Source organism: Parasteatoda tepidariorum, chromosome 4 (genome assembly GCF_043381705.1).
Source record: "Parasteatoda tepidariorum isolate YZ-2023 chromosome 4, CAS_Ptep_4.0, whole genome shotgun sequence".
NCBI classification, from domain to species: domain Eukaryota; kingdom Metazoa; phylum Arthropoda; class Arachnida; order Araneae; family Theridiidae; genus Parasteatoda; species Parasteatoda tepidariorum.
Window position 1 is genome coordinate 91,915,390 of NC_092207.1, and position 10,584 is coordinate 91,925,973.

At 29.3% G+C, this 10,584-nt stretch overlaps 1 protein-coding gene across 1 annotated transcript in view; it reads right to left on the reverse strand.

Annotated features, from left to right (window-relative positions):
* Positions 1-9,924, reverse strand: part of LOC107457224 (uncharacterized) — a 63,544-nt gene extending 53,620 nt beyond the window's left edge. Inside the window, exons 1-4 of the mRNA XM_071180407.1 lie at positions 9,784-9,924; positions 6,446-6,646; positions 3,586-3,701; positions 1,499-1,607 (exon numbers count right to left, since the gene is read on the reverse strand). Coding sequence (XP_071036508.1) covers positions 1,499-1,607; positions 3,586-3,701; positions 6,446-6,646; positions 9,784-9,862 — 505 coding nt within the window. The 5' untranslated portion in view covers positions 9,863-9,924. The remainder of the gene's footprint in view (positions 1-1,498; positions 1,608-3,585; positions 3,702-6,445; positions 6,647-9,783) is intronic.
* Positions 9,925-10,584: the final 660 nt, after the last annotated feature.

Consider the following 10,584-nt stretch of genomic DNA (forward strand, 5'->3'; position numbering starts at 1 on the left):
ATATTTATGAATATTATTAACATTTTGTTGGAAAAGTTTTTTGAATTAAGTGAATAGTATTTTTTTTATACATGATATTTTATAGAGGTATGATGATTTTTTCCTAAAAATGTAGGTTTTTTACTGTTTTTTTAATGTTATTTGTTTCTATAATAAAAAATAAAAAAAGTACTTCCAACAATTTTTTCAATATTACCTAATATGTAATATTTTAAAAGAATTTTGTCATTTTGACAAAATTTCAGACGCGAGGAGTAATATAAAAAAACATAAAAAATTGAAAAATTTAAATTTTTTAATTTCTTAAATTTTGAAATATTTTTTTGAAATTTTGTATAAAAGTTGTTTTTAGCAATATAAATGTATCCTGACTTTAAATGTCATAAAACTGTCATAAAACTTTTGTTTTTCTATAAATATTTTTTTAGTTTGTTTTGATAGACATATAATTTAATAGGGAGCAGGAAAAAGAGTCGTTGAATAGAACTAGTGATTCTTCTACGATTGCTGATTCTTCTACAATTAACGTAGCAGGTTGCGAAGTTTAACTTCTTCCAAGCGGAGGGACTCCACACACTATTTTTTTTGTAAATGAAGCATAGAAGAAAAGAAAAAGCATTGAAGTATGGAAAGACGAATCCTATATCTTTTTTTTACGAAACATATACATCTTTTTTTAATTTTTACAAACTAACAATTACTTTAAGGAAACAATTTATTTTGACTTTTAGGCTTAACTCAACGGCTAATTTATAATAGTTTCGATGTAAGGATCTTCAAAACATTAAAAGTGATTATTTTAGCAACATTACATAAAGTTACAAAAGTGCATTGAAAATATTACATAATCGCTTGCGTCAAGATTTTAAAATATCCTTCTCGTCACATAAATTTATTTACAACTCATAACTAAAATAGAGATGTCCAAGCCAGAGGCAGAACTTTATCACTCTTTGGAATAAATCAATCAAATATCAAAATTTTATGGTTTTGAATGGCAACTTGTAGTTTGCCCCGTTCCTCGCATTTCCATTCTAATAGAAATGGTACTCGTATTGGTGCATCTGTAACTAACTAATTATTGATGGATTTCCAGAGGACATCCATCAATAATTAGTAAGTTACAGATAAGCGAAGTGACACCACCTTAAAAATACTCCACAATACACAGCAGTAACATATCCCTTAGTTGCCCAACAAGCTAAGACGCGTTAAAAATGAGAAATTAATATCATTATTTGTTTTATTTAAAATTGCAGATGTGCCATCTCTCCTAACCCTAACCTACTTTATTTTGATAAGCGGATTTCAAATTAGTACAAAGTAACTTTCTTAAATAAAATTTAAGGATGCATTTCAAAATTTTACTTTTAAACTATAATTTCAAAAAGTATTTAAAATAAATTATTTTATAAAAAAAAAAGAAAATTACATTTTTTGACTTATCAAATTAAAAAAAAAATGTACAAACCCACTTAGGTAAGCGATAATTACTTACTGGAAAAAATGTGAAAAACATTGCAGTTAAGAAGTCCATATCGAGTATCATTAATAGTGTCCTTAAATACATAAGATGGAAACAAAGATTCTTCTTCTCGGTCAAACACCTGGAATATACATTACAATAATGAGCCTAAGATTGACACCAGTAAAATAAATTTTTGTCGAATGTTTTGGTTTCAAAGAACTAAGATAAAATTTTAAAATTATAAAAGCAACTTTAAAATCTTCAAATTAATCTCAGTTATCGAAAATGGGTTAAATAAGGAAATACAAAAATGCACTTCCTTGAAAGAAAGTATTTTACTTTTATTGGACATATACATGTGTTTGATTCTAAAAATAATGGGGAAGGACTGCTGCAAACTTTGTTGAATTGTTTGGGCAAAAACTTGTTGCTTTGCAGACGACTCCAATTATACACTCGTGGTTCATAACGTGATTGTACGTCCCCTTATGGCCATGAGGATAAAACGTTTGTCTTCTTGGCTTAAGTACCGGAGGATCGCTGAAATCCAGCATAACAATCCGTATGACCGTCCTAAAACAATCGATTCTCTTCTGTGGACAGTTAAGAGGTATCAACCAATATGAGCAGTAATAATGCAGTACGATAAACCGCAACCCCGGCAAGTTATATATATTTTTTAATCAACGTCAAACATGTACTGATAGGCATTTTTTTTAACACGATATAGTACAACAACCATTTACAATTTACAAGGAATGCAGGAATTCCGTACCTGCCTCCGAAGGTGGCAACAATTGATTCTTCATCGGAATTATGAGTCGTGAATTATAAAAAAATAAAGTAGATTTATTTAGAGATAAAATGTCCCCTCAAAGCTCTACAGAAAAAAGTCGGCAAACATCCAGTTCCGATTAGTCTGATGATGAAAGCATCATGAAGGGGAGATGAGTAGATAGAACAATAAAAATCTATATACAAACCGGTAAGATATAAAAATGTGAATGAAATCGTATGAATATATAGCGGTAATACTGTAGTAAATGTCGAAACTAAGTTAAATATAAGACAGACAAACACTAAAAGCTATTTATATTTGTTTACAGTGAGCAAACAAAATAAACAGACCACTTCGAATAACTTTTAGGATCGGATCTTCACGTCCTAGTTTTAATCTTAAGGGATCGAGGGGATGACTTGAACGATGCTGATTAATTAGTGCAGACGAAATTTCAAATTACAAAATCAATGATAAAAATATACTTTCTCTGAATAAACATACCTTTTTTTCAATGAATTTGGATTTCTTACATCCAAAATAAGCCACTATCTGGGAAATAAGGCCGCAATAGTTTGATCAGGAAAGCGGTTAAAGGTTTGAACCATTTACTGTTAAAAATTGTGATATGTTGAAAAATGTTTGCACATAATTCGTTTATCCAAAGCATATACACAAAAAAAATATTTAGTTAATATTTATTATTACTTTATTTAATAATAATCGAAAAAATTTTGAGTTGTATAGCATGCAATGTTTTACATAGTTTTAACGAATGTAATCTTACATTTCAAAGAAGAAAACCTGAGCGAAATCGGCCGAAGATTGAGTCCTAGAACAAGAAGATCCGAACATTAGATCAAAAGTTATTCAGAGTGGTCCGTTTATTATTATTTTTTTTTCTTTTTTGCGCACTGTCATTATGTACAGAGACCAGGATATCCTTCTCTTCCGCAGTTATAGCAGCTTTTTAAACTGAGTGTAACGTTTAAATGCAAACTTAATATGAGAAAATAATCGCTATCGAATAATCGCTAATAATAGCATAATAATCGAATAATCGCAAACTTAATAATAGCATAATAATCGAATAATCGCAAACTTAATAATCGCTATCGAATCTCCACTTCTGTACGCATTATAATTGTCACCACTGTCGTCTGCTTTCCATGAATATACTGAATACCAAGCCATTTGCATATGACGTCATGTTAAATCCATCATGCAAGGTTTACGACTATGTGACGCCATCATTCTGACGTAGCAATTTTGACGAGCAGTGTATTATCGTCAGCGGAAGCTTAATTGCAACAAAAACTTGAATAAGAGCATTGCATACCGAAGTAGTAAAGTAAAAGAATTCTTCCGCTGGGTTAAGGGTTTTATTTTGTCCATCTGTAGAGTAGGGAAAGAGGCTCCCAGTTGCCGGTATTTCTTTAACATTACAAGTGAAATCTAGAATGGAAAATAAATTAGTAGATTATTTTTAAAAAATAAATTTTGAGATATTTCTGCCTAATAAAAAAGATTAAAGCACACGCAACCTTTAGCGACATATGGGTCAACTAATTAACAAAACTTAAGGTAAAATCAATTGTGCATAATACATTTAGACGTGTCAAATAGCATTAAACCTCTAAATTTATTTCTGTGGTAACATTCTAGAATATAATATTCCTAATTTTATTTCTTAAATTAATGTTTTTTGTTTGCTTTTTTTAAGTCAAAATACGTTGAACAAAATATTAAATTTTACGTTTTCTGAAATTTTATTATTAGAGTAAATCTGCAAATAGTATTACCGTAAACTAAATATTTCATTATTTAGACTAAATATCTGTACGATGAGCCTAATTCCAATCTTAATAGTTTGAAAGGTTGACACTAATTAACGTTAGTTTCGAGTTCAGTTTTTATGCCATTAAAACTTGTTGTTACGTTTTTCATAGAAATAATTCAAATTTTTAACTTTAGTCATGAGTTTCATATTTGCATGTGGTTTGAAACGCTTCTTTCAAGATGGTAGATCAAATAATGAGAATATATATATATNTATATATATATGTTGATTATAAAATTACACTTTCGAAAGGCTACATAAAAGAAAGGAGCTACTGGTCAGAATGACATAATGTTTCATAAAAGTGTACAGGAAGCAAAATAAATTCGTTTTACTAAAGAAAAAATAATTCAAATTTGACTAATAGATGGGCGCTATACTAATCAAAAATTGACTGCTTTAAAGGATGTGATAATTTTAAGATGGTTATTAAAGTTGCAACTTTGTTATTACATAACTAAGGTAAAAAAATGATATACTAACTTTGACAAGCTTATTCCAGATTTAACCAGACTATAAAAGATTACAATGGTAAATTGCATCAGAATAGAATAATACAGTGAAACTTCTTGTGCGCGGCAGTTCTCTGTTCCACAGTAGAATGATCGTTAATGGAAGTCAATAAGGGTTACCTTCATTGACTTCAAAATGTTATCGAAAGTACATGATTTTTTTTTCAAGCAATTATAATTTTACTCAGTGCTATTTTCTTGGTACGGAAATGTCACTTGTGTTGGTCTCATGGAAACCGGATAGACGAATGAAATTTAACGTCATAGCGAGGGCTCTTTTTTATGATTTCTTCCAGAGATCGTCCGAAAGTGCTCTAGTAAGAGCCACTCACAAATGTTTTGAATATAATTGAATCGATTTATTTATTTTGTTAATATTTCTTAATTTTTATATTTTTCTGTGTTTCCTTATTTGATCTTTTCCTCATTTGGTGCAGAGGTTTGCCCGGTCTATGGGGGAGGTTTTGATGTTCTCTTCGAAAAGGTTTTCTTCAGCACTTAGTCTAAGGAAAAAATTCTATGCCTCCCAAAAGTGGTCGCAAATAGAAGAGGTCGCTATTCAGAGGTGGTCTTTTCCGGAGGTTTCACTGTGCTAAAGAAAATTATTAGAATTTCGAACATCCTCATGATGCAATTTATTTTCATTTTGTAACCGTCGTTGAACAGCCGACCCAATTTTAATTTTACAATCAATGTTCAACTCAGTAGACTTGTAATTTTCAATCCAGAAGACAAGTGGGCTTCAGGAGCAGGTATCGGGAGAAATTTTGCCTCAGAGGAGGACTTTTTAATGGGACTAACCTCACAGCAAGGGGACTCTAACCCATGATTCGTCTACCACTGAAGATATTTTAAGTCAGCGCTGTGGTTGGTGCGAGCCAGATTTCAGAATTCGTATTTACCAGCCATCGCTGGGATTTGAACCAGGGGCACCTCATTAGAAGGCGATAGCTCTATCTCCTGAGTTATCACGGTTCTTCATTATGTAATGAATCACTGTTTGAATTGTATAACACAATTTTGAATTAAGTTATTCGAGGAGACAGATGTCACTAAATTTATTAATAAGGTAGATTGCTTGAGGTTTATTGGTCTTTCCTTTCTGTATAGACTGTTCATGCTTGAGATTTAAGATATTAAACCTATTAGACTAGAGTTTGGAATTATCTCAATTTGAAATGGATTTCTAATAGGGAGTGGAAACTTATAATAAATTTTTAATTGGTGAACTATCGTAATGCAGAGAAGGGGATGGAGGAATGTTTCAAAAGCCTCGTCTTTTTACATTTTTGGAAAGATAAAGCACTATTTCAATATTTTCTGAACAAAATTACTGACTTCAATAAAAAGATTCAGCTTTTATATAAATTTTTATTTATCTTTTAGTTTCAGAAGAACTCTCAAAAACAGGTAATTATGAAATCTAATATAAAAAACGTTTTGTAAAAATTTCTGCTAACAGATAGCAGACAAATGACATGACAGGTAATCAATTCAAAGGCAGTATAGTGCGGCTTTGAGGAGAACTCCTCCAGACTGAAAGTCTGGGACTGTCTATTGCTATGGTAACAAGCGAGATCACATTTCTAATGGGGGTGAAATGGAGGAAAGAAGGTGTCGATTGGTTTACTCACGACGACATGCACTAAGATTAAGACAAAACCATTCATCCCACACCCCTATTCGAAGTGACCTTTCCTCGTAACCATAGTACCCGCCACGACTCGAGACGGGTGTCTGGAGCAATTCTCCTCAAAGCCGCACTATACGTGAGGAATTAGAAAAAATAATGTTTGTAAAAATAATAAAGTTAGTTATATTAGTGATGGAATATCATGTTACATTACCTTTAATAAACATCAACTGGTTATCATTGAAATTATAGATGCTTATTGAAAATTCATTTTGATGTTTATAGTGCAAAGCTGCTCTGTTAGTAAGCCTATCGTAATATAAGGAACCATCCACTTCCACTTTTTCGTCTCTAAGTATTCCCTGAACTTCGACTTGAAATACATCTGGAAACTTGGGCTTGGGTGGATCAGTATCTAAAATTATCAACAAAAAAACTAATTTAAAACATGATTTTATATGTTCATGTTAAAAACGACAACCAAATATTAAAAGCGACGACGTTATGTTACGACTAAATATTATAAGCTAATGGTAAAATAATTTCAGTTATGGATGGTTGACTGAATGTAAACCATAACAAACTTATTCCTAAAACCGGAAGAAATTCAGAAAACTTCCTTTGTTTCCCTCCGCTTACGTAATGCTTCCGCGCGATGTGTGATCAGGCTTCATATTCCTGAAAATTTTATTATTGGGAGTTGTGTTTAAATTTATAATGTGTAATAAATAAATAAAACATTAAAATTTCCACAATAGATTTTGAGAAAAGCTGCTTTCCTTTCCTTGTTAATGCTATCAATGCTAAAATAGAATTTCAGAAAACGCATAAAAAATTGATTTTTGGGAGAGAGAAAAATATTTACATTTTATAGCGTAACATGCAAAAATGTTAAATATATCAAAACTTCAATTTTTAATTTTTTGTTGATTACGTGGATTTTTCTACTGCACAGCGAAATACACCACCGGAAAGAAAGAGGTTATTAGGTAAACGTATTTGAAAGCCTACAAAGTTTATTTTGCAGTTAAGCTAGTTTATGTCGCCAAATATGAAATTCGCACCTGGAACGAGCATACAGATGAGTCTTTTTTTTTCTCCCCCTACTGCCTGAAATGAAACAATTTTCTTATACCACTCCAACTGGCAACTCCTGAATCGAGGAGGACAAGATTCAGAATAAGAAACAAAATAACAAAGATAAGAAAATCTCCGTTTTTTTTTCCATTTTTTTTAATAAGTTATATGAAGTTATAACGGTATTTTTGAAGATTAAGGAAAATGCAAGATAATAATTTTTATCTTGTTTCTAAGCCCTAAAGCGTTGAATGATGATGAAGAAGAAGATGGTGGAAGTCAAGAAATGACATATTACTGCTTATACAAAATATATTTCAAAAAATTTTAAAATTTTTATGTTCCATGAAATACAATTTATCACAATTTAATATTTTAAATAATATAGAACTTAAAATAATTTAAAACAAATTACAATATTTTTAAAAAAAATTTTTATTTTAATTTCTCTTTTTTGAAATTTTATTTTACTTTATTTTATTAATTTCGATTTCATGCGTTTTTTTTACACAGTTCTACTACAATTTTCCTAATTTACTTTCAGTTTTTATACAATTGTAAATCTTGAGAAAGAAAATTACTTTATGCAATATTCATAAATTCATAAATACAGTCTAAGTATACAGAAAAATCTTTTACTTACTGTTTAAAAAGATCATACCTTTATTAAAAAAAAATTTCAAAGATTTATTACAAAAAATTATTATAAAAAATTTAATTGTATTTAAAAAAAATATGAAGGAACTAATTTACTCTTATTCATTTATTTACATAATCTTTATTAATTTGTAAAGTTTTCGTCTCAGATTTCAAACAATAATTTTAAATATTTTATTTTTTGCTAACTTAATCTTTTAATTCATAAATTATCCCTATATCCCTTATCTATATCCTTATATCTATCTATCTATATTATCTATATATATAATATATATACCCGAAAATTTTATTCGAAAAATAAGAACTTATATTTTCTTTAGAATAAATAACCGGTTCCGCTTTTAGTGCAGTTTCCATTTTAGAATAATAAACAAAACAGGAAAGATAAAAAAATTTGCAATTTCTTTCTACAAAGTTTCGAGAAATAATTCACACATTATATAAAATAAATCGTATTACTGAAGACTAAAAAAAATTAACACAGGTCAATATCTTGGGTCCTCATGGGTCAATATCTTGTTTCTAAGAACATGAAGAAGACAGAGGGAGCCAAAAAGCAACTTGTAGCTGTTCGCACTTAATATATGTTTTAAAATTTTTTAAATGTTCTGAAACACAGTTTAACAATTATAAAGCTTTTTATTTTGTTTATATTTCATACGTTTTACATGAATGACGAATTAATTTAAGCCATGTTATTTATTTATTTACAGCTTGTTATTTACTATCTATGCTGTTTGTATATAAATAGATAACATGCTTAAGCTTGTTATTTATTTATTTACATAATCTTTATGAAATAAATATTGCTTTTTGAAGTTTCTGACTCATGTTTTCAAATATTTAATTTTTAAGAAAAAAAAACATTTGCTTGGTTTTTAATTTTTCGATTCATGAATTTTCTTTCTAACTTATATTACTAAATTTATTATGAATTTTCTCTAATAACTATAACTCCTTATTTAGATTTGGTTGGTTAAAGACTGCTGTTCAGTAACGAAATAAAAAAAAAATCACATTTTGAGAATTGAAAAGCATTTTCACTGATAATAAAAAAAATAGAAAATAATAAATAATAATAAAATAAAAATAAATAAGTAAATAATAAATAAAAACATAATTGAATATTTAACGGATGATTTTATTGCTGATTACTTTATTTATTTATTTTCAGTAAATGTCTGCTTAAAAGCGTTCCCATGTTATTACAGAATTATTGATTACTGAAAATTTTATTCAAAAAATTGAACTTTAATTCTCCTCAGAATATTAATTTAATTCTCCTCAGTTCTTTGTAAAAATTAAATACTTTTTTTTGGCTTAAAAAATTAAATAATGGGGAAAACTATTATTTTTACCTGGAATAAGATATATCAGTGGCGTAGTTTTAATGTATTGGGGGGGGGTATCTTCTTCTTCTGTTATGCAACTAACTCGTAAAATAAAAAATAGTCATAGTTCAATTCAGGGATTAAGTAAAACGATAATTAATATATTTAATTTTCCGAACTGCAGATTTTTGAATTTAAACAGCTGTCAAACGCAGAATAATAAGAACATATTAAAATCCAATAATTTTGAAACATAATTAACTTAAATAGTTCAATTTTAATCATGCAATTAACATTATATTTTTTAACATCTTTCCAATATATCAAAAATAACTTAATATACTTTAATGAGTTTTAAAACACTTAATTGTTTTCGATTTCAGTAGATGCGTTGTTAAAATTCAAGCAACACTTTACAAATAAATTGGATTTTAAATTTATTTCATTTTTTCTCATAAAAGAGTGCCTGTAGAGTTACCCTTACCTTGAGCCTTCAAAGTGCCGATGACTAATGTGAATATCAATGAGAACTGTTTTAAATATCGGAGACGAAACATATTCATCACCTCTGAACGATATTTGCTCAGTGATAAGCAATGTATAAAATCTATAAATCCATCGGGCGTATTTGCTATCATGTTCCAATTTAATCAAAAATGTTTTATCTCGATAAATAACAAAACAATTGTATCTTATCGTGAATATAGTATTTTCTAATTCAATAGCTAATAATATTCTTTTGAGAAAAAACTGAAATAGTTTCGTGCAATTATGACAATTGGTTTACTGACTTTACTTCAAATGTAATCAGAAAGTCTCGATTGTTATTGTAACTTAACTCTGAAGTGCCATTTACAAAAGAAGATTCGTTGTCACTTCAGTCTTTCGGTTTTAGGTTAGAAGCTAGAATAAATGTATGCAAAAATAAACACTACGAGAGACCCTTCCCCAGGGCCGTTTTATCCATTAGGCACTGTAGGCAACTGCCTAGGGGCCCCGCCACGTTCAGGTGCCCTGTGCTACAGAGAAAAAAATTGACAATGTTTCTTAAACAGTAAAAATTTAATTCGAAATTTCAATGACGATTGTCTTGCTCTGTACATTACATCGACGCTATTTTAGTACATTTCTGAACGCATTCCAAATTAGATATTAATATTATGGTAGTTAGTTCATATATAACGCAGTAATATAATCGCAAGCAATTTTATCGCGGTAATTTTAACGCCGACTAATCAGATGACTGTACAGCAAGAGCAGATCAGTCGCATCAAGAATTCAAAAC